We start from the raw sequence: 25,994 nt of genomic DNA on the forward strand, positions 1-25,994 counted from the left end.
TCTTCCTGTTTTCAAACATGAGTCACTGACTTAATCAACGACGTAAATACAAAGCAAGGACTTATTTCAAATGGGTTTTAGGGAATAGTTCGTTCACTCAATTAATCTGTCATTGATATTAGTAACAAATATATCCGTGCGGAGGCATATTAATATTTTGTGATCAAACTAGGTAATACGACACAGGAAAATTTCACAACCTGCAACTGTTACGAAACAGTTTGCCAAACAGACATTCGCTGACACGTTGTCTCTAGGATGACGTATTTAACTAACAACCGAAAGTTATTAACAGAACAGTTTGGCAAAAGCAAAAATTAATTGACACTGTAGCTAAGACAGTAAGGCGTGCGACTCGTAATTCGCTCCCCGTCGTGCTAAACATGCTCGCCCTCCAATCCGTGGGGGCGTTATAATGTGACGGTCAATCCCACTATTCGTTGGTAAAAGAGTAGCCCAAGAGTTGGCGGTGGGTGGTGATGACTAGCTGCCTTCCCTCTAGTCTTACACTGCTAAATTAGGGACGGCTAGCACAGATAGCCCTCGAGTAGCTTTGTGCGAAATTCCAAAAAAACAAAACAAACAAAAGCTAAGACAGAGTGTTTGCCCAATAAACTGCAGTTATTAGAGAACTATTTGCTCTAACCAGACATTCACTGACACGTTACTTCCAAGATGAATTGTTTATCTAATAGCCCACAGTTATTACAGGATTACTTGCTACAAATTGACATTCATTGATACGTTATTTATAAGATATCTAATCTATATAAAAGTCAGTGTATGTCACGTCTCATTGCACTTAATTTCTCGAAATAGGAGCCGTCATAAAAGGCAAAATACATTTATCGAGATATAATAGTTCGATTACTGTCTGCTCATTACGATTTTAGTGACGGGGCGCAAGGGGACCATGTGGAGGAAGGTGCTGCAAAATCTAACAAATTTTGTGAGTGTTGGTGTAATAAACCTAAAGAACGAATATTGTGTGGGATCACCTGGCTTAGAGCCAAGTGCATAAAATTTATTGTGAAAGTAAAAACATCTATTCAGTTTTATATTCAAATTGTTTCTGAATTCAGCTATTTCTGTCGAATCTTCAACGTTTTAATAAAATCCTCTTTAATCAATGGAGACTCTAAGTTAAGAATCGACAAATATTTTTCCAGTTTTCTTGGTTATACACTTCTTTTTGTACTTTCAGTACATAAACAAACATCAATATTAGGTTATACTTTTGTTGCTAAGCGCTGTGAAATAATGTTGGAATGTATTATAGTATTACCAAAATACACTGAGTTTTCTATGTAATAGAAGTTGTTAATCTAACTGATTTTTACTAATAATTATTCTATTAATGAACCACGAATTCATTTCATGAATTATCTTAATTACGACGTTTGACTACCTCGACTACATTACTCTTTATTTGTCAAGATTAGTTTTGCAAAATTTATTTATTTCAGTTAGTAAATGTGAGGCTAGGGTGTATTATGGGACAGAGTGGTAGTACTTTTCCCGTCAATTTTGAGGGGATATACACTAATTCACTTAATAACACAGTTACTAAAGAACAATTACCTACAGACAGTTGCTGACTTTCTCCGATTTTTTTTATGAATTCACACAATAACCCAAAATTACTTTAGAATAATCTACTTCAAATAGCTGTTTATTAGCAAGTTACCTCTATCATTATGTGTTTACGTAACTAAACCATAACCATTACGCAACAGTCTACTCCATAGTGGCATTCTGTGATTGCTCTGTTTCTATAAGATGACATGTTTCTCTATTACATACGAGCTATTATCTGAAACTACGTTATACGCATTTGCAAGTACTTGTATTATTTCCAGCAAAACCTTGTGTTTGCTTTTAGCTAATCAACAATTTTTTGTGATAATGTAAATCGCTGAGAATTTTAAGAACGTGCCATCTGTGATATACATGTATAGTAATAATATGTTTGTTAAGATATATTTGGTGCTTGGGAAAAACATAATCAGTATATAATATACCTGTTCTGCAGATAGATATTCCTCGCTGACAAAAGGCCCATGATGACTTTGCCTTCTCTGACGTGCGCTACGTGTCATAATTTATCTCAATATATGATTTATTATGTCACATATACGATTTCAAACAGCCGTAAATTTTAATTTAGAACTAAAATGTTAATATATATCAAATTTATAATATTTGCCAACAAGATTGATACAACTTTTCCTTTTTCACACAAATGTAATTTAATATACAAAAAAGTGCAATTTACAATAACGGTTATTACAAGTAGTTAATACAAATACTTATTTATTTATAAATATTTCACAGACTCACAAAAATATTCGATCTTCTATCTGGTCTAGAACTGAATATTTTATAGGAGATCCAGGTTCACGACGAGCAAATTAATTCAAAGTTGATATTGCTACACCTCGCTTGAGCTAGCTAGCTGCCTTTTCTTGGCTAGCCTCATAGCGCTTACAAGCTGACTTTTTACTGTTGAAGATGTTTAATGTCTTCAGAGAAATACTATCGTCCGAAGTTATATTACTGAAGTTTGTGATGTTTAAAATATCTGAACGTTCCCGGGCTAATATCAGTAGTTTTCCGATTAGTAAGCGTTTACCACAATTGTAGCTTCCGAGGGTTATAGTATACTGACTGTAGCGACTAAACAACAATCTAATACTGTCTCTCGGATAGGCAATTAGGCGAGACTCTCGAACGTTCAATAATATTCGAAGATTTGCTAATGTTTTCGCAAAACGTATATTTCTGATTCTTGCTCTCGACAATTTCCTACAAATGTAGAGAACAGGAGGAACTTGCACAATACACATCCAACAATATACGTCACATGCACCAAACTGAAACAAACGTATAACGGTAAATTCGTTACATGTGCGCTTACCTTGATATATTATTTGTTTTAAATAACGAAAACATTACTTGTGTAACTCAACATCGAAACAACTTGATTCAGATTACACACGTAAAGATTGGTTAAAAATAACAGTTCTTTATAGTAGTAGATCTTATAAATATGTTGAGTATCGACATTGGAACAATTAAAATCAGAATAAATAGCAGTGTTTCTTCCTTTTTCTTTTACAAATTTAGGAATGAAAAATTATTATTGTTATTTCATTGTTTCTTCTTGAGCAGGTTCCAATTTGTTTTTTAAAGCTCATTATTGATTGGTTATTTGGGATAGGTCATGGCTAGTTTAAGGATTTAAACTACAATCGAGGTTCGATTCTAAGCGTCGGACAGACCTCAGGTTACTTTGTTGTTTGGACTTAGAAGTCATAAATATCACATTATATTTTCAGTATATTACAACAAAATGTGTATAATATCCAAAACTGGAATGTATTTTTGTCTAATTATTTATTAATTATGATTTGAATTGAAAGTAAGATTAATAGAAACTGCACATCTGACCGATTTACATCAATAAGTTATTACATGTTACATTTTATATCGATACAGCTAATTATATTTTTATTATACGACGTCTAAGATGCATATTTTTTAGCTTATATATAATATTAATGTCTTCAAACTTAACGCCATTAGTCACATTAAGAAAATAACATCTTTATTTGAGTAAAAACTGTTTCTTGAAATAAAAAAGCAACATTCCTCCTGTCTGTGTACAACAGTTGCAGAGAACCTTACAACCAATAACTTATTGGAATTTGTCTTCCAAAGGTGATAAATCATGTGACGTAACACTATAACCAAACAAAGATACATGGTATCTCTATTATTTGTGTGCTTTGCCAAGTTTAATTTGGAATACATAAAGATAATTAAGTTATGTATACATGCTTCCCCTGTTTTTTGTATATTTGAAGGTGAAAACATGTATTGTACTACGTGCCCTTTATTTCATTATACTAGAAGTTTAGAGTTTACTGATGGTAATTATTTTAAGTCTATCGCATCAATCTTCATAAGAAAAATAAACCATTTTTGTGTTTAATTACATTTTCAAAAGTCGTTGGTATGAAGGATGGTTTAGTGTGAAAAGACCCCAAAAACATAAAATAATAGGCACGCTATCTAAATAAGCCTAAGTTCAACAATTAAAATAAACAAACAAACAAACTAATTAATTTTGCTTTTAAAAATAGCAATCATAAAAACCATTGTTGGGAAACTATTAACTGTGTCTTTCTGTATTGTAATTGTATAAAATGAACACGACGCTAGAATCCAATAAGGTTTGTTTGTTTTGGAATTTCGCGCAAAGCTCTTGAGCTACTCTTTTACCAACGAATAGTGGGATTGACCGTGACTTTATAACGCACCACGGCTGAAAGGGCGAGCATATTTGGTGCGTCGGGAATGTGAATCCGCGTCCCTCGGATTACGTACGAGTCAAGTTCCTTAATCACCTGGCTGTGTCGGGTCAGTAGCCAAGTAAGGTCGATGTTTAGATGACAATTTTGTCACTCAGAAGCGAATGAACGTTTTTTGAGCTCCTAAGCCTACATATATTTTGAGCATCCTTTTGCCCCCAAAATCACTATTGTGACTGTACGAGAGCTGTTGGTTTTGTTTAAATATACTATTATAAAAAAAAACTGATGTTGACAAAGTGTTTTCTTCACGGAGCCGAAAAGCAGCTAGAACAAGAATTCAAACAGTTTCAAGATTAACAAGCAAAAATAGTTTCCGCATGAATTGGCTAAGAAGACAAAAAATAAAAATGTCACAAACAATTTAAAGAAATTTCAAAGAACTCCGCCGCAATTAATTATTAATTATGCTTTTTTTTAGTAAGATTACATATTTTGCCAAACATACTTTTTGTTTTATTCGTAATTTCAATTAATTAGCTGTATAACGTCACCTCACTATGAAGATCTAGTCCCTGGCCACCCACGCCGCTACAATTCAATAAGGGTTGTTTGTTTCGGAATTTCACGCAAAGTTCTTGGGTCACTTTTTTTTACCAACGAATAGTGGGATTGACCGTCACTTTATAACGCTCCTACGGCTGAAAGGGCGAGCATGTTTGGTGGGAGAGGGATTCGAACCCGCGACGGTCGGATTACGAGTCGAGTGCCTTAACCATCTGGCCCTTAAAAGTATTTTCGCTATTCCATTTTACTAATAGAGGTCGTATTTCAGTGTTCAAATTTCGCAGTTAACGTTTCGCATAAACCGGCATTATACGGGAAAATTTTACCACCCCTAGGTATGCTTTACTTGTTAATAAAAATGATCATAAACAAATATTATTTTAAATAATTTAATTACAAGAAAGTGCTTTCTTATAGCAAAGACACTTCAGGTTATCTGTTGAGCCCAACGAAGAAAATCGAACCCCTGATTTTAGTGTTGTAAATCCGTAGACTTACCGGTGTACTAGCAGGGGGCGATTATTAGAAGAAAGAGAAGAAAGGATAGAATATTTCAAAACATCTCTATTTCTCTTTCTCCTGGTGAAGGTTCTGGGATGTTATTTGTTTACAGAGTAGATCACGAGAGTACAACCAGGGAAGCTGATCTCAGTTTCATTATATACACACATATTTGCTTAAAAAGGTTAAATTATTGACTTGGAAATAAATTAGCGTATTAATGCAACTAAAATTTTATAAATAAACTGAAAGACATGGGGGTGTTATAATGTTACAGTCAATCCGTCAATTCGTTGGTAAAAGAGTAGCCCAAGAGTTGGCGGTGGGTGGTGAGGACTAGCTGCCTTCCCTCTAGTCTTACACAGCTAAATTAGGGAGAGCTAGCGCAGATAGCCCTCGAGTAGCTTTGCGCGAAATTCAAAACAAACAAACAAGTTTTGAGGTTAATGACAAATAAACAAACAAAAACATAAATATCTTTACTAATTTAGAACGTAGCTTGTTTAATTAAATTCAGTGAATCGCCAGTAATTTTTCAATAACATTCAACAGCTTTGCAAGTTTACACCTGTAGAAACTAAGAAAAATATAAAAAGAATTTAGAATATAACAATTGAAAATGAGCACGAATTACTTTTTTCACATAATAAAAGAAAACATAATATATTGCTAAAAGCAAGTGTTTCCAAAAGCACCGTTCAAAGTATATTAAAGCGTCTTTGGTGCAAATTAGGTTTTAAGGTCTAATAACAGAAAAATAACGTATAAAAATGCAACAAAAATTCATACGTAAGATATGAATAATTTCCGTGTTAAATTGATTAGAAGCATATACGTAAAGTACAGTTACAAACGGAAGTTTACATCACTACTCGAAAATGGTCAGAAGACTGCCTAACATGTGAAAATAGACAAGTATGTATCTACACCTTGCTTAAGATCACACAGATAAAAACAAACATGACAGTGTGTTGTGAACTGACATAACACCAAATGAGGTATTTTTAAATCCAGGAAAAGTGTGCAAACAAAAACGGCGAATGTTGTGGCGAATCTCTAATGACATGGAATTTTTTTTTTTTTAATCAGGCATGGGTGGAATTTCGTCAAAATTATTGGTATCATGAAGATGAAAAAGTTTTAAAATATTTTGGTTATTCGTAGAATAGTGATTGCTGTTTGATATTTCCGCAGTTTAATGATCCTAAATATATCGTTCTGTTGAAAACAAGAAAGTGTTGCTGATATATTCTGATTGGAAGATAATATTAATTTTAGTTCGGAGTAATCACATACTTTATTAAGAAATAATTTCCAGTCATTTAGGAACATTGGTTCAAATAGCAATTATATTCATGTTACCACATGACTGGTCATGTAACACTTATTTTGCAGAAAGAGGAACTCGGGGGGAGTGCCATTCTTAGTCGCGACACAGCGGCTGAGAGAATGGTTCTGAATTTGTTTTTCAAGTACAAATTTCTCATACCTCCGCCTCCCCCAGTGGCACAGCGGTATATCTGCGAACTCATACCGTTAAAAACCGAGCTTCAACATCCGCGGTGGGTAGAGCACAAATAATCCTTTGTGTAGTTTTATGTTTAACTATAAATAACAACATAGCTCCGATTTCAGATTTAATTACAGTGTTCCATTTAAAAGCTCAAACTCTTTCGACTGATGTATTTGACCACGCCCAAGGTCTTATACATTAGTAGAGATCCTAACAAGTAATAAAATGTAGCTAATGAAAAGGAAAACAAACGGTCTCGTAGATTAATTTACTCTAATCCTGTCTAAAATAATTTCAAGTGCCGCAGCTATTCCCTCTTGTTAGTAATAGCTCGTAATAGTTAGAGTATAGAAAACTCACAGTTTCTTTTAATTCTTATGAGCAGTTTAGTTATTAACCTAATTGAAAAAAATCAAATGAAAATGGCTTAATCTAAATATTTTAAACACTGAGGAACTAATCAGATTATGGATAAACCCACTAGTTTTCTCTTTTAGTTTCAGTTCGTAACAAGTATGACAGTTAGCGAAAACCTCTCAAATAAGTTTTTGTCTGAAGTATAGACGAAGTACCAGCTATAGGATAATAAGTTCAAAGATAAACCTAGCAAATAATTATTAGTTATTTACAATGATAGAGGTTCGAGGACTTAATAAATAGAAGGACAAGTGTGGAGATTTGTCACATGTGGGGTGAAGGTTTGTTTGTTTGGTTTTGAAATTCGCACAAAGCTACACGAAGGCTATCTGCGCTAGCCGCCCGTAATTTAGTAGTGTAAGGCTAAAGGGAAAGCAGCTAGTCTTTACCACCCATCACCAACTCTTGGGCTACTCTTTTACCAACAAATAGTGGGATTGACCGAAACTTTATAATGCCCCCACGCCTGAAAGGGCGAGCATGTTTAGTGCGACGGATATTCGAACCCGCGACCCTCAGATTAAGAGTCGAACACTTTAACTTACCTGGCCATGTCTGGCCTAGGAGTGAAGGAGACAAGTTAAAGTGTAAAATTTGGAATAAAAGTCAAACATTTGTTTAAAATGAAAGCAAGCGAGCGACAAATAGGGTAGCAGTGGACTATTTTATTATCTAATAAAAAAGTACAAATGAAACAACTGTTTCTTTGCAATTAAGCACAAAGCTACACAACGGTCTATCTGTGCGACTAGGGGATTGAAGCAACTGGCATACCACGCGATCAATAAAGTGAAAACGTATCTTGAAATAATAATGTATCTCAGAACGGCTGGTATGGGTATTACCACTTTTACCAATAAAGCAGAGAACCTGAACATGACCTAAGAAGGTCGAAACGTTGCTCTTTGCTTTATTAGTAAAAGTGTTAATACCCATACCAGCCGTTCTGAGATACATTATTATTTCAAGTGGGTTTCTCGTCATCACGAGAGACTGAAGAACGTAGAAAAAAAAAGGAGAATATCATGGCACATCCTAACTCTTTCAAAGCTGACACAATACATTCACAATACAGCTCTCTCTTTTTGAAGCCGACGAGTAAGAAACTTGAATACTAAAAAAGTGAAAGTATTTCTTCTTCACTTAATAATCATAAAACAGTCTTTACACAAAACAATGTAAGACGTAATACAACTATCTCACGAAACAGTCGATAAATTCCTTAATGGAATCAGCTACAGTGTAACATCTCAGCTAGAACCTAGCATATGTTTAGAAAATTTAAGTCTTACAAACAAGTGACATCTTAAGTAATAGAGAAAAATAATATGAAGATCCATTTCGTTATAAATACCACCTTTTATGTCATCTCTTTTGACATGCTGTCGCCTACAATGAATTATATGTAGCTATTACTTACGAGATCCCATGTTTAAATACAACGGTGGATGGGTGCAAATATTAATTATCATAATGTAATTCTAGTTTTATTTGAAGAAAAACTTTTTGAAAAGAGCATTTTGAATTTTAACAGTAGATATAAGCACATATTTCGGGGAATTTCACTTTACTAATTTGAAATAATGAAGAATTATTTAAAGACGAGTGAGCATTAAAAGAAACACAATTAAAGTTTACTGATTTCTTATAACTTTCGGCTGCATTACGATGAATTGTTTAGGCTTTAAAATCCATTAACAAATAAAATATAAAACACAGACGGATAAGCTGCGCTCACTGAATTTACCTATGAGTTTAATGGCTCTTTGTACTACAGATTTATTTGTATATATATTGTTATATATTATAGTCATTGCAAAACTGACATTAAACAAAAGTTGACAGTTCAGTGGTTTAATAAACAATCCTTAAGTTTGTCACCTGAAAATGACCTACAAAGATCAAACCATTGTTCTGCACTTTATTTTAATTAAAGTGTTAAATACCCATACCAGCCGCCTGGAGAATATATAAGTTTGTCACCTTTTCTATTCACGTTTGCTTAATAAGCTACACGTATTATTATTTTTGTTAGTTGTAAACAGTTGTATACAGAGGTTACAGAGCATCGTAAGATTAGAGGGAAGGCAGCTAGTCATCATCACCCACCGCTAACAAATAGTGGGATTGACTGTAACATTATAATGCCCTCACGGTTGAAAGAGCGAGCATGTTTGGTGTGACGGGGATTCGAACTCGTGACCCTCAGATTACAAATCGAGAACCTTAACCACCTGGCCATGCCGGGCCTCATATGTTAAAGTATGTGAGATATAAAGTAACGATTCGATGGCAGTGATCGGTATGTCTGGTGTTGACGTTGTCTGCTGTACTTAATATTGAAAGAGCGAGCATGTTTGGTGTGACGGAGATTCGAACCCACGACCCTCAGATTACGAGTCAAATGTCTTAACCACTTGGTCATGCCAAGCTACACGAGATGGTTATCTGCGTTAGCCGTCCCTAATTTAGTAGTGTACTACTGGATGGAAGGCAGCTTGTTGTACCACCCACTATCAATTCTTGGGGTACTCTTTTACAAACGAATAGTGGTATTAACCGTAATATTTTAATGCTTGACTGATAGGACAAGCATGTTTAGTGTGGTGGGGATTCGATCTTGCAATTGCGAGTTGAAAGCCGTTCATGAAATAAGAGTAATAAATGTTTATGTTATGTACATCATTGTAACTTCTCCAAACAGCTTTATACATCAGTGATTATTCAGACAGGTTTTTATTCAAAGCTTAGAACGTGCCCTCGAATCGACAAAAACTTCAAGACAATATACTAAAGTTTATATGTTATTAAATGGAATAAACTGAAAATCGTTTTCACGAACTTCAGTGTGGTTTATTTTGACCTGTGTTGAGTGGTTTTGTTTACAACCGTAGAAAGCTCGTTTTGTTTTATAGGTTCCAATTAGGCATATCATATACATTCATATTACCACGGATTTAACGTATGATACATTCTGACAATGAAACTTATAAATGATACTTCTTTGGCAACAGACACTAATGAGTGAACGGAATTCTAATGTCATTGATTCTATTCCTTAGATAGAAAGATAGCACATTGTTAATATTCTTTGAACGTAATACATGCTCGAAATACAAGGCCTGAATATAAACGCGGTTTCTCTTGTTCCTTTCAGTGCCCTCTGCAAGTCTACTTTACTGAAAAAATCAGAAAGCGAAACAAATCCTTAGCATGTTTCTGTGTATGAGGAAGCATTTATCTTAATGTGTAATTGGCTGACAAGAATATATATTTGGAAATAATGAAAAAATGCGTGAAACATTTTTCGAGAGGAAAAACAAAACAAATATGGTTTTAGTTGACCTCCGACGTGTGGACAGCTATCACTGTTCATCTGAAACAGAGGGAATCCCCGCTCCTAAGCTGATACCTCCCTTAAATAAGAACATGATAAAATATTCGACTCACTATCCAATGGACTAGAAACCTTCAAGATATGTCAAGGATGTTATCTCAAGTCCTTTGCCCTTTTTGAAATATAAGCGTTTTTTTATATACAATACATTTTTCATTTACTACAACTTATCGTGAGAAAATTTTCATGCTCAACCATCGCACGAACTACTATATATTTAACTTAGTTTTATACAGAGCTATGGTGATGAAAATTATATTAAAATCATAGTTAATTTTGTTACGCTAATCGCAATACGTGGTACTGTTTTTTGTTTGTTTTTAATGATAAAGTTACTAAGAACCTTCAAAACTAGACTAATGTTAAAGCGCTCGATTAACAACCTACATATTGCGGGTTCGAATCTAATCGCCGAATATGCTTGACTCTTTTAGCCTTGGGACGATATGGTATGAATGTTAATTACCCTTTTCTTTGATAAAGAGTAGCTCGAAAGCTAGCGGCTGGGATTGTTGACTAGCTTCCTTTTCTCTAGTCTATTATTTATACATTGGGAGAGGATAGTGCAGATAATCCTTTAGTATCTTTACTCGAAATTAAACGATAAACAAATCTATCTTACAAATTCTAACAACATTTCGTTGAATGTTTTAAATTACATCACCGCACAGATACAAATGTTAGATGAAGTGCTTTTATTAATACCAAACAAAAATATTCCAATTACCTTATGTTGTTGCTTTAATATTTTTATATTTAATAAGTAGAATTATTGACGAAAGAAGTTAAGCTACGTGCTGAAAAGCTGTTTCTAGAGAAAAGAAAACTCAATAGGCAAATTCACATAACATTTTTCGTTATCCACGCATTCTTTTAGTTTCAAAGATTGCGCGAATAACGAAAAATTATGATTGAATTCTACGAAACGACTATTGAAACAATCGACATACATATAACAGATGTACAAAAAGTTTCTCTAAAAGACGCCGCCTCACTAGCATTAATTTAACATTTATCGGACAGACAGTCAAGAGTGGACGAAAACATCCATTCGAAAATAATTCATCTATAAATTTAGATCAACAGGTGAACCAAACGGTTTGTTTCGAATTTTGCGCAAAGCTACATGAGGGGTATCTGCACTAGCCGTCTCTAAACGACGACCGAAGAAGGTCGTCCCTAATTTTGTAGTGTAAGACTAGAGGGAAGGCAGCAAGTATGTTGGTTTGTTTTTGAATTAAGCACAAAGCTACACAATGGGCTATTTGTGCTCTGCTCGCCACGGGTATCGAAAACCTGGTTTTTAGCTATGTAAGTTCGCAGACATACCGCTGAGAGGGGCATCACCACCCACCGCCAACACTTTGGCTACTCTTTTACTAACGAATAGTGGGATTGACGTCACTTATAACGCCCCACGGCTGAAAGGACGAGCATGTTTGGTGTGACAGAGGATTAGAACCCACGATTCTAGAATACGAGTCGAGTGCCTCAACCACCTGGTCATGCCTGGCACGTGAACCACACCACTCGGATGATTGTATTGACTGGAATTTTATCTACAACTTGAAACGAAAATAGAGTAAGAGCAACAGTTAAAATAACTATCGTTCTTACAATCGAACGAATTAAAACTATAAATATTCAATATATTGGATAATACAAGGAATAATTTATACATTTATGTTCAACCAGATAGTTTGGCCAGTTGTCAGCGAATTGGTGAATAATTGTATATATTCCCATACCCAACTATCTATGTTGTGAGAAGAAAGTTGGAGTTACATTGTACACGATGGTATAAAATATTGTACTTGGAAACATTGATCTGGTTGCAAGTTCGTAAAGAAAAGTCTCAGGAATAGTCGCATTTCTAAATAACGGAGCAAATTAAACAACTCAAAATTTTCCATCTTTTTTTTAATGGATTTTCGATATTAACAATTTTACTATCTATAGATTTTAAGTTCGGTTTATTTGATATCTTTAGAACGAAACTGTATATTTTAAGAATGGATAAATATAATTGAAGCATATTAAAACTAAACTTTTAACAAATGTAAAAGGAGACATATTTTTGAAATTATTGAATTTTCTCATAGTTCAACTGTACTCAGCGATAAGTTTATGGATTTACAACGCTAAACAACGGGATTCGTTACTTGTGGTGGGCTTAACCCAATCTACTGAGTGTCGTTGAACTTAATTAAATATAAAGAAACAAATACTTCATATGGTTGTCAAACACTCGTATCTACAATCATAACACATTTGCAAATGCTCGTTGTGATATAATTAAATTTCTGTTTTGGTACATTATTGGAGAATATTTCAAATACAGGTTTACAGAATACTGTGTATATAATTTCGCTAAGACAATCACTCTATTTCAAGTGTAATTATCTTAACACTTTTTTCTCTGTTAAATAATTTCTTTGTTAAACTGTTTGAAAGGTAACATTTATTTTTGAAATATTTTAGGAAGTTCTCTATGATTAAGTCAAATTATACGTTTTATAAAATATTTAAAGAAAACAAAAGCAGTATTAGTTGCAAAATAAAAGGTATACGTTGTCAGTTGTAACGAAAGCCAGATTCGATTTTAACATAACTGTGGCTACTTACCCTAGGTCTCAGCATGCTTTCCACTGACTGTTATTATGCGTCAACAGAGTGAAATCTCATTGATCGTTTGGTTTTCCAATGTGTAACAGTCTTTATGTTCTGTCACTTTTGTCATCATCTCACTAAGGTGTTTATAATAGCCTTGAAACTATTACCAAAACCCTCAGAACAATTGCCAACAATCCCTGTGGGACTGTAGGAACCACAGCAGGGTTAAACAGCGCTACCTATTAACAACGCGATAAAACATAACTTGGGAAACAGGTGGATTAGGATACTCGTGCCAATTAGGATATTATAATAACTAGTATTTCGTTGCTTTAATCGAGACCTTACGTTGTCCAATGCTTCAAAGAACTGCCTGCTTTGTACTCCCTTGTCACTACAGAACACTACAAACAAGTGTATAAAACTTAGAGAAGGAAAATGAGTCTTCTAGTAAAATTTACGTATTATGATGCCCTCCAGTGACACAGGTATGTTCACGGACCAACAATGCTAGATACCTCTGGTGGGCGTAGTATAGATAGCACGTTGTATAGACTTGCGCTTAACTACAAACAAACAAACTTATTGTGATAACAAGCATGCCGTATCTTATTTATTTATGATATATACATATATATATATATATACACACAAGATTCGAATTTTTTAATGTTTAATTTCATTCATTATTTAGCCACTTTTTAACAGGAATATCTAAATAGTTTAAACATCCCAATTTATAAGTTCTTTAAATGTTGTAAGAACATTCTTTGCTGGTGAAAAGATAAAAGGATGACGTTTCATTACGCTCACGCAAGGCCCGAAAAAATATATATATGTTAGTGGATCAAAACGTCATCTCTCTGATTTTCACCACTACGCTGTCCAATTAAGCCGTTTGTTAATAACAAAAATTCGTTTCTTTGTTAAATTACTTAATTTTTCCTGAATTGCATATACAAATTATAAAACAATAAAAGTTATCTAAGCAGAGCAAATCTAACTTATTTAACCACGCTTTTTCTTCTGTATAAATGTTGAGTTCATTCTGTTTAATTACTGCCTTGGGATGCTACAAATAATTTATAACAGAAGAATAAAGCAAGCTCAAAGATTAAGGATACCACCCGCGGAAGTAGCTTTGAAACAACATAAGTGCTCACTTTCAGTCAGTAATATGGAAGAATGACACGGTGGTCAACTCCACAGTTGAAACTTCTGGAAAAAAATAGAACACTACACACTGGTATCAATAACTGTGTTCCTGTGAGGAACCACCAAGCTACACCTGATGCCAGACTAAAATTAATTGTTTGTTTGTTTTTTTGAATTTCGCACAAAGTCGACTGACATCAATTCAACAGCACAGTTACTAGTTTTTGTTTGTGGTGTGTCGTCATCGTTTGATATCACAGAGGAACTAATCGGCATGGGTTCCATGAAGGGTCAGACAACTGCTCTATTCGAGAAGATAGTACGACTGTGTAGTCGTGTTTCATTGGATTTTACGAAACTGATAAGTGTGACAACTGATGGAGCACCAGCCATGACCGGAGAAAGTAGCGGGCTGGTAGCACTGTTGATGAAGAATCGATGAAAACAGAACAGACAGTTGGTGAAGTTGCACTGTATTATTTACCAACAAAACCTGTGCAGTAAAGAACTTGGTTTTTAGGCACTGATGGCATTAGTAACGAAAACCATTAATTTCATGAAATCACGAGGGCTCAATCGCCGTCAGATTCGAAGTCTTCTTGTAGAAATTGATTCAGACTATGGTGACCTTGTGCATCATTGTGAAGTACGCTGGCTGAGTCGAGGGAAGATGCTCAGAAGATTCTGGGAGTTGATTGGTGAGGTGATAGATTCCTCAGAAGCAAGAACAAAGACACAGAAGTGATTTTCACGACTGATCAGGCAACTTCGTGCACTTCCCCACTTTTCAGTCACAGCTGCAGAAGAATCAGGACATTCACTCACAAGTTTATGTTAGGAAGCTAGATACCTTGATTCAAACCCTCAACTCACGGTTTCATGACTTTGACCAATGCAGATTGTTGATGAAACTTTTTGCTGATCCGTTCAGTGTGTCAGTGGGTGACTTGTCAGCAGAATATCAACTCAAACTTACTGATCTCCAGGCATCTGATGAACTGGGTGCTATTTACTGAGAAAACAGTTTGCTTGATTTCTACAAAACATTGCCTGATACATTTGCTAATCTGGAAGAGAACGCACTTGTCCACACCAGCATGTTTGGCAGCACGTACTGCTGCGAACAGGCTTTCTCGCATATGAAACTGAACAAAAACAACACTCGCAATCAGTTGACTGATGATCATCTGGAAGCAGTCTTGCGTCTTTCAACATCAAACATCAAGCCGGACATTTCTAAGCTCGTAGGTGACATGCAGCACCATCCATTGCACTGACTTTGTGACAGTTGACATATCATAACATTTCTTAGAATAATTTGCAAACTCTTTGATGTAATCGTTATTTGTGTGTTCTTAAATGTGATGTCCATTTTGTATGAAACAACTGTGGGACGATTTTAATCTTCACTTTTTTGTGGCCCCTGACTCAAAAAGTTTGTGCACCACTGGTGTATATCAACCACAAGGGAGGCACCAGTTCTTATTTCATTTATTTTTGAGCATTGGATCTCTTTTTTTGGTCCTTCACATCTAATATTCACTTAATTGTTCGTCATTTTCTGGGTGCTTTCACCCTTGTCATGAATTGTTTTTCTTGCCAGACAAAATGTATCTGACTGAGTGATATTTATATCCTTCAGTCTTTCAGTGGCTGTGCATTTAGGTTGGTGCTTGTACCTGGATGCATTTACTACTATTCTTAATACCAAGTTACCTCTGTTTTGGTTTTTTTGTGCTTCATCCAATTTTTCTGGCTGTAGACTTTTTATTACATAGACACCTAATGTATGATAACTTATGACATGAGTCATAAGAGATAAAGGCACTGCTATGCATACGAAGGCATTATTTAATCTTGAGCCCAAAAAAATTTAGATAAAAATGAAATACACAGATTGCCTCATTTTAAATACGAACAACGCCATGAGAGGACCCCTGTACACGGAAGAGAGGAGGGAGGAACGCCATGTATAATAGATATAATAATAACAATAATAATGACGACACAATGGCTTCACTGTGACATTTTTAAAAGTATAATAAAATATTATTTTTTTAGTTTTCGTATGAACTGAATTCACTCACAAAAGAATAATTTTATGTTAAAGGAGGCGTCGTCCTCTTCCTTACGTTTTAGATCCGCCAGTAAACAGTGTTGTTTAGAATATTAAACTTGAAAGTTAATTTTAAAGCTATAGTGTAAATTATGTTACTTGATTTATTGAGAAACAACTAACAAGTCGATTATTAATTAGAGACAACATTTTCATAAGTTGCACATGCATTTGATTAAAGTCTTCCTACGTTTTTGGCATGTTAACCGACATTTCATAAACTAAAGCAAATCCATAAATTCATGGCGAAAGCACAAATAAAGGTTCAAAACACGACTAAGCTAATCTACGATCCATACTTTTGGCTCAAGTTACTACTGTAGTTTTAATTGCACATTTCAAATGATTAAGACGATTTGCTAGTAAAAAGTAACAACAATAAGAAACAATAACAATAAAGAATAAAGGAACACAAGTACGTGGGATCACCTTAAATTATCTAAAATTCGTCAACGACAATTAAAAATCATTTATAATACCCGTACTACACAGTAATCTATAGATGTTCAGGGGCCAAATTGATGTTTAGAACTGTTGTAAAAACGTACATATTTAATAAATACCAGGATATTCATGAATGACCCACCAGATTAAGTAGACATGTGACTTCATAGAAGTAATCGTTATTATAAATGTATGTATGAAATTAATTCAGTAAATAATAATCTTGTCGCTATTAAAACTCATCACCGTGCAGTTATCTAGTCAAACCCTTTCAAATGCGTGATTTTTTTAATGTCCCGAGTTCCTTTTATACTGGTATGACGTATTAATCTCAAAACATATTTTTTAATGACTGATTATATCTGTCTTTAAAACGTTGTGAGTCAGCGATATGAACAAAGAAATAATACTAAAATTATAAGGAACGTTTCAAAAACTGTTATGCAAATGATCTGGAATTAATTAGAAAAATTACATTTATTCGTCTCAAAATGTCAAGATTAAAGAAACCGATAAAAGGCATGATTGAAAAAATCTATTAATATTAAACATTAAGTAAAGCAATCTATGACTTTTGTATCAGGATGCTTATAGGACAGATAACCCTACAGCGACAGAGTGTTAATTAATTTCATTCTCCTGTAAAATAATTAATTCATAGGAGAATAACGATCTATAGCAATAAATATGGAGGGGAAAACTATCTACTAAAAACTTTCATAAAAGTTTTATTTTCTAATATTACTTTTGTAACTTAAAGTTATGATATCAGCTTTACTTGGTGCATTATTTATTTATGGTTTGACCAAAGGGATAAAGCGCTCGATTCACAATCTGAGGGTTGCAAGTTAGAATACCCATCACTGAACATGCTCGTACTTTCATTCTTTGGGCAGTGTAAAATGACGGTCAATTCTACTATTTGTTGGTAAAAGAGTAGCCCAAGAGTTGGCAGCATGTGATGTTGGGTTGTTGCTTTCCTATCACTACTAAATTAGGGACGAATAGCCTTTGTGTACTTTGCGTGAAATTCAAATCAAGCTATTTCTTTAACTTATAAAATACTTAATGTATACAAGCAATGCAATACAAAATTGCATACTGAGACAGTCTGTAAAATTTGTTTGTTTTGAATTTCGCACAAAGCTACTCGAGGGCTATCTGTGCTAGCCGTCCCTAATTTAGCAGAGTGAGACTAGAGGGAAGGCAGCTAGTCATCACCACCCACCGCCAACTCTTGGGCTACTCTTTTACCAACGAATGGTGGGATTGACCGTCACATTATAACGCCCCCACGGCTGAAAGGGCAAGCATGTTTGGCGTGACGGGGATGCGAACCCACGACCCTCAGATTACGAGTCGCACGCCTTAACACGCTTGGCCATGCCGGGCCTACGTCTGTAAAATAACTCACTGTTTTCAAAAAAACTATTAGCACTATTAACTGTAACATTTATAGTGCCACTCAAACCAAATGGCAAAAATTTGAGGAAGATCACAGGAAATAACCATAGTCTCATAACTATTGGTCTCATTAATTCTATACAGTTGTACCAACTCTTTGTAGACGTAATCCTAGTTACTCATAAATATTCTAAAAATAAATCCAACTCTTATTGTTGGATATACAAGACCGTTCAGTATAAGAGTTAATATCCGGAGATTTAATGATTAGTTAGTTTTCACAGCAAGGGTGTTAAAAGCGAATTATTTTAAAAGCGATAGTTATGTCAAGTTTCGTTACTTAACTTTATATGAGTCGTATTTGTAGTCTAATTGTTGCACTAGACTATTGTAGTATTGTTGACATCATCTTACTCGAAGCCTCTTAGTTTTCTCTTTATGTATTATATTGTTATTACTAAAGGGCTAGTTATTTTAGTTGTTTGTTATAAATACGTGTAGGTAAAAAGAACCAGCAAGAAAGCTGGTGAATGTAAAGAAATGAATGAAAATGAAGCTAGAATGCATATAAATTAGCCATGACGGGCGATTTCTAAAGTAAGTTTCACAGCTTATATTGCTATAACAGATATAAAGGAGAATAATTTGTCTTTTCAAAGGATGCTCTAATGTAATTGAGCCCACCTGTGTGGGTTTTGACGAAAAATTAGTTAAAGCTCTGGATACAATTAAGATAACCAATAGTGTAATGAAGTTTTGTACTCACATTTAACTTGCTCTAAATATATTATTTTAAAACAAGTGGATTGTGTGCTGTCCGTTTATTGTTGAAATTTATCGCCAACAGATCACAGACATCTACTATAAATAATCCCGGACCCTATATAAATCCTGACGATCACGCTTTCTTTCTATATATATATACGTGTGTGTGTGTGTGGTTTGAATTTAATCATTGTAACCTGATAGATTTAACAAACTGAAATTTTGAGAACGAAGATAATTGAATATTGTTACGTTGAATGAAGTCTCAAAGAAAACGTCTTTTGATGTGACATTGATTAGGTTATTTGAAAATAAATTGAGCCTTTCTATTACTGTTATCTCAAGAGAACTTTTAACAGAATACAAATTAATCAATAATTTTATGAAATTCAATTAATTCACAAGTTTTAATGAGTTACAATCAGTTTATATCATTTTAAATGGCGTAGTCTGATTCAAGATATTGAATATTTGTTGTGTAAGCTCTCGATGTTTGTCCTTAAAGTATAATAACTAATACACACAGTAGCATTCCATTACCTGTTTTGTTCATAAGTTTTCTGTAGTTTAGAAGTCTTTTTATATTGAAGTTTTATTATTTTGTGTTTTCTAACCTTTTAGGTATTTCAGAAGCATGATCAACATCATATCTTTTTTATTATTGTTTTAGTATACAGAATATTGAAAACTAACTGTTACTTGCAGTTTCTCTGCAATTGAGGAGTCATTAGAAGATATCTTAAAAGACAATTGATATTATGGACTGGCCAGGTCAATCAGCTGATATGAATCCGATTAAAAATTTATGGACTGAGTTAAACCGATTAACAAAAGATCGTAAGCCAAACAGGGAAGATGAACTCTTTGAAGTGCTGAAAGAAGAATGACAATCAATCACTCAGGAATACAAACTCAAGGGAAGCATGCCACGTCGTTGTTAAGCAGTACTGAAATCCAAGGGAACGCCGACTAAATATTAACTTGTAAAACTGGTTTGTGTTATTATGAGTTTCATTTTTATATTCTATTGCTGCAGAGAAACTTGTTTGATTATTTCTTAGACTAACTGAAATAAGATCTAAAAAACTACAGCACGTGCACAACACTTTTTATGAGAATATGTAACTAAAATCATGAAAAGTTCAAGTATTTACGGTAGCCAGTGTTAAAAATAAGATTTGAGATTATGTTTGAACATATCTCATCGAGTACGTTCTAAAAATAAATAGTTTTGCATTTTTATGTTATCTGATAAAAGATATAACAAATTAACAACATTTTCAAGTGGGGCCACCTTTTTGTCCACCCTCTGTATGTGAGTTAATTTTTTTAAAATCAGAATGGTGCAATAACAAGAACTGGAAATTTAAATTTAGCTCAAATGATTTGAATTTCGCGCAAAGCTATCTGTGGGCTCTCTGTGCTAGCCGTCCCTAACTTAGCAGTGTAAGACTAGAAGGAAGGCAACTAGTTATCAACACCCTCCGCCAACTCTTGGGCTACTCTTTTACCAACGAATAGTGGGATTAACCGTCATTTATAACGCCCTAAGGACCCGCAACCCTCGGATTAAGAAGTCGAGTGCCTTAACCACCTGGCCATGGTGGGCCGAAATCTAGCTTAAAACTGGGCAACAGTAGTTTTCCATAATAACTAATCTATACGCAGCATGTATTATGATTTTAAAATAAACTATATTAGAGCACCGAGCTAAAGAAGGGTTTAGCAAATAATGCCTTCAGCTGGTCTATTTTTTATTACGTAAAATGTGAAGATGTGCTAATACGTTTAAGTACATAGAATAACGTATAGATAGAGATTAACATTAATATGTGGATTTAATCAAGAAAAGTATAAATAGGTAAGTAGAATTTACATGAGTCCGCAACGTATATTAATATATGCACTTAATTCCCGTAACAATATATTTTTACGAATTGATTTTAAGAAAACTGTTTTAATAGACATGTATACCATATTTTCTACTTGGTTTAGTGATGTAGGAATTGCATGGCCTAGCGCGTTAAAGCGTGCGCTTCGTAATCTGAGGGTCGCGGAGTCGCGCCAAACATGCTCGCCCTCCCAGCCGTGGTGGCGTTATAATGTTACGGTCAATCCCACTTTTCGTTGGTAAAAGAGTAGCCCAAGAGTTGGCGGTGGGTGGTGATGACTAGCTGCCTTCCCTCTAGTCTTACACTGCTAAATTAGGGACGGCTAGCACAGATAGTCCTCGAGTAGCTTTGTGCGAAATTCCAAAAAACAAAAACAACAAACAAACGATGTAGGAATTAAAAAAATATATATTTCTTTAATTTATTTGCAGTTTTAGCACAAAAGTATGATATAAAAATTCATTTCAACTGTTTTATTATAGCTGTGTGCTTTCTTATAGAAAAACCACAACGTGTTTTCTGCTATGTTCATAAAGAGGAATTGAACACATGATTTTAGCGTTGTAAAATCCGAAGACTTACCACTGTCTCACCAGAGGACTATTCTAACTGTTCTATTTCTTTGATATTTATTGTAGATAATGTCTATTTTGCCAGAGAATATATTACAGAAATATATAACATCAAGAATGAAAGGATTAACGACTGCAATATATTTTTCTGGCCGAATGGATAATATCTGAATGCAACAGCCGATTAATTACGAGAAAGAACAAAAAGCATTAGGTAAAGCTTTCAATTGAATACAAAAAATCTTGTTTATTTTTAACTTTAGACGAACTTTCTGAGCTCAGTTTCTACTTGTAATTCTTCAAGTAAGAACTTACTTTAGGGCAGACTTTGAAAAATATTTTTCAATCTAGGAGCCAGCTTAAAAACTCAGGAACTAAGTATGCTTAACCTAACTTCACTACTGTTTTTTATCGAGAAAGGGGAAATACACTAGTGACTCAATTAGCCAAGGTTTTTTATTATTCTCAAATGTTATCAAAATAATTGTGCCGTTACAATTCTAGACAATAATTTACATGTTTTGGAGAAATTGTCATTCAGAAATTAATTTTAGTTGCAAAAGTTTAAGCGTTACATGATATCCCGGATTTTCATATGCGGTATATGGCTTGTGTTCAAATCGTAAGCTAGCGAGCTCAAACTAAGCCTTCTCTTTTATTTTTAGCTGTTGAGACAAGAACAAAAAATAGTTATAGCTTAGTTAAGTTTATTTGATTAGTGATTAAAAACACAGATAACAAAAACACATAAAATACACGTTAAGACTTCTTAAAGTATCTACTCAAGTTCAGTTGTCAACCGCTGTTCTATGCTACACGACAGGCGTCATTTAGCCACAAATGATGTTCAGGTTGTGCTGGGTAATCGTACAGTTGCACATTATCTTCTTCCCTACAAACTAGTATCTTCAGTCTGTTTTAACAACAGCTTTTTTTGCAGTAATTTTCAAGCATAGATTTATTCTACTTTTTTATTTATTTTTCTCAAGCGTTGATAAGATTAGAATGTACTTCTGTGTCTGTAGTAGAAAAATTGCCGAAATTAAAGAGCTATTTAGGTTTATATTAACGATTTGCTTGTTTTGTTTGTTTTTTGGAATTTTGCGCAAGGTTACATGAGGGCTATATGAGTTAGCGGTCCCTAATTTAGCAATGTAAGGCTACAGGGAAGGCAGCTAGTCATCACCACCCATCGCCAACTCTTGGGCTACTCTTTTACCAACGAATGGTGGGATTGACCGTCATGTTATAACGACCCCACGAATGAAAGGGCGAGCATGTTTAGTATGACGGGGATTTGAAACCGCGACCCTCAGATTACGATTCGAACATTTTAACCCACCTGGCCATGCCGGGCCCTATATTAACGATCGAGTTCAACTTAACAGAAATGGTCAATCAGAAGAGGAAGTGTTACACAAGAAAACAAAGAGTTAGACAGATGTAGTAACTCATGAAATTCAAAGAAATTGAGCGTGATTGACTCACTAAATGACTGATACTTGGCCTTTATAATTATTATAATAATATTTTTAAATAAATTTTTGTGTTACTTTCATTGATCGAAGGCAAAAATATTGTAATTTGAAACAAGGAATTTGAATATATTGAAAATATTCATTTAGATTAATTATTGAGATATTCTAGTGTCTGGATTATTTGCTGTTTCTGTTATCCATGATATTTTGCTTTCCTCAGACCTGCGCGGATAATCGAGGCTCCAGTAAGTATAATTTAGATTCATAGCAGCGAGTGCATGCTAACGATCATACAATATCAAGAACCTTCTGATAGTGTTGCCTGAACTAACTGCTTGTGGTCCCGTATGAGTCTAAACACTCGCACTGATTGGTTGCATTGCGAAAAAGAAGAAGCACAAAATGGCACGAAATTAGTAACAAGTTGTGCAATCACAGCACTAATTCCTCAAAATTTATGAAGAAGTGCTGAATCCATTGCTAAATTCCTAGAAACAAAATTTTATTTAGGACTCAAAGAACGCAAAAGTAGTCCAGAACTTTTAACAGTCCAGAATTGTTCTAGATTCAAGTTCTATTCATTACAGTCCTACTCACGAACAAAATGGGAGAAAATACAATGATGAAATTTTTAGTCGCCATGGCGACAGGTGTCCAGGATTTACGGAGGCCTGCTTTAAGACTAGTGTTATTAGTTCGAAAAATGTCTGTCCTGAGAGAAATAACGCTATAGAAGTAATTACACTGATGTGTTTTGTTTGTTCATTCTATCCTAAAGATTGTGTTCATTTTGTTGAGCTTGTACAGTCTCATCACTTCGCACACACGTGCTAGGAAAACTTAGTCAAGTTCAGATTTAGATTAAATATTTCTCCTTATTTCCTGAACAAATCTACTGTTATTGGCGGGTCTACCTTTCTAATATTTATTTGAAAATTATTTTCTATTTAAAAATATCACATCATTAAACATAAATTTTAAGTTACAATACGTTCAAATTATTTTCGCCCCCCAGCGGTATGTCCGCTAAAAACCAGGTTTCGACACGCGTGGTGGGCAGAGCACAGATAGCCTATTGTGTAACTTTGTGCTTAATTCGAAACAACAACAACAACAACATCAAATTATTTACGTTACATCGTTCTACTTAGTAGCATATGGTTAATCAAATAAATGGATGATATAACACTTTTCATTCACATGGGGTCGCCACGTTCAGTCATATGCTAGACGTCTAATGATGCAGCTCCAAAACGTAGAGGGCGTGGCATGGCTTAGCGCGTTAAGGCGTGCGCTTCGTAATCTGAGGGTCGCGGGTTCGCGCCCGAGTCGAGCCAAACATGCTCGCCCTCCCAGCCATGGGGGCGTTATAATGCGTACGGTTAATCCCACTATTCGTTGGTGGAAGAGTGGCCCAGGAGTTGGCGGTGGGTGGTGCTGACTAGCTGCCTTCCCTCTAGTCTTACACTGCTAAATTACGGACGGCTAGCACAGATAGCCCTCGAGTAGCTTTGTGCGAAATTCCAAAAACAAACAACCAAACAAACAATCAAAACGTAGATTCGGAATAACAGTATTGGGCTACTTTTCTTTAAGTCAGTATATTTTTAAATACATTTGCATTGCGGAACGAAGGAACTATTTCAGAAGGTGAAATATTTCTTAATATTGGTGAATACTACTACGAGCACGAAATCTTCTATTATTTAAACTTTCACAAAAATAAAAAACGAAAAATGTTGAGAATAAAAACACTTTATTTTGCATAGTTAAAAAAATTTGCCTTCAAGTTTAGTCTTTCTGCTTAATTTTGAATAAATAATAAACATTCGAATAACTCCTATTTTAATGAAACTACTAACTTTGGTTTTAATGTGTAATATACAGTCTGAGTCTATAACTGTTTGTTTATTATTAAGCACGAAACTACTCAATGAGCTATCTGTGCTCTGCCCATTACCGATATCAAAAGGTTACAATTACAATTTTTAAGGTTGTAAGTCAGTAGACTTACCGCTGAACCACTGGGAAGCAAGATTGTATTAAAACAAACTGACCCAAAAGTTTATGAAAATTCGTAACAACTACAGTTTTACATATTAGTTTCAATTTTAAGGCAAATATTGTTCTTTTTTAATGTAATAATTGAAAATATAAAATTATTTTTAAAAATATACCTACCTGTGTCGTTTTCTGATATCAATCACATTTCCTTCAGCTATTGTTTAAATGGATACAAAACATTAATTGTAAAAAAAAATAAATTAAAATTACTTATATAAATTTATATTGTCATATTTTAAGAGAGAGAATGGAAACGTATGGAATTATTCTCAGTTAGTCAGAAACGGTTAATATAGTTCTAGTTAGAATTTGTCTTGAAATAAGACATAAAATTGTAAAAGTAAATGAGAATATATCTTGTAATGTATAAACAATGAAACAGCTTTACCCCGACAATGCCTTTCGCACAATAGTAAGATTCATTAGGTTAGATAGGATACCATAGTCGTAATAGGTGTCGTAATAAGCCGTTAGTGTGTGAACCAGATTAAGTGGATACTAATTACCATCAAATATATTTAATTTATTTATTTACAAATTAAATTTTTAGGGTAAGGATTAATGAAAGAATATTATGTATTTTATTCTAACACTGTTATTTATTCTTATAATATTTTCATTAACTTTAGTATAATTCACAAGAACTGGCGAGAGCATATAGTCATTTAAAAATAAAAACAGCCTTCAAAGCTTTATAGATATATATCCTTAGTTTTAAAAATATGATATTAAGTTTTGGACAGACTACGTTATTAAAATAAGTGTCCTTTTTTTTTTTTTTTT

At 34.2% G+C, this 25,994-nt stretch overlaps 1 protein-coding gene across 1 annotated transcript in view; it reads right to left on the reverse strand.

Moving 5' to 3' along the window:
* Positions 1-13,472, reverse strand: part of LOC143246314 (nuclear factor NF-kappa-B p105 subunit-like) — a 55,655-nt gene extending 42,183 nt beyond the window's left edge. Inside the window, exon 1 of the mRNA XM_076492826.1 lies at positions 13,334-13,472. Within this exon, the coding sequence (XP_076348941.1) occupies positions 13,334-13,348 (15 nt within the window). The 5' untranslated portion in view covers positions 13,349-13,472. The remainder of the gene's footprint in view (positions 1-13,333) is intronic.
* Positions 13,473-25,994: the final 12,522 nt, after the last annotated feature.

The sequence above is a fragment of the Tachypleus tridentatus genome, chromosome 3, assembly GCF_004210375.1.
Source record: "Tachypleus tridentatus isolate NWPU-2018 chromosome 3, ASM421037v1, whole genome shotgun sequence".
NCBI classification, from domain to species: Eukaryota; Metazoa; Arthropoda; class Merostomata; order Xiphosura; family Limulidae; genus Tachypleus; species Tachypleus tridentatus.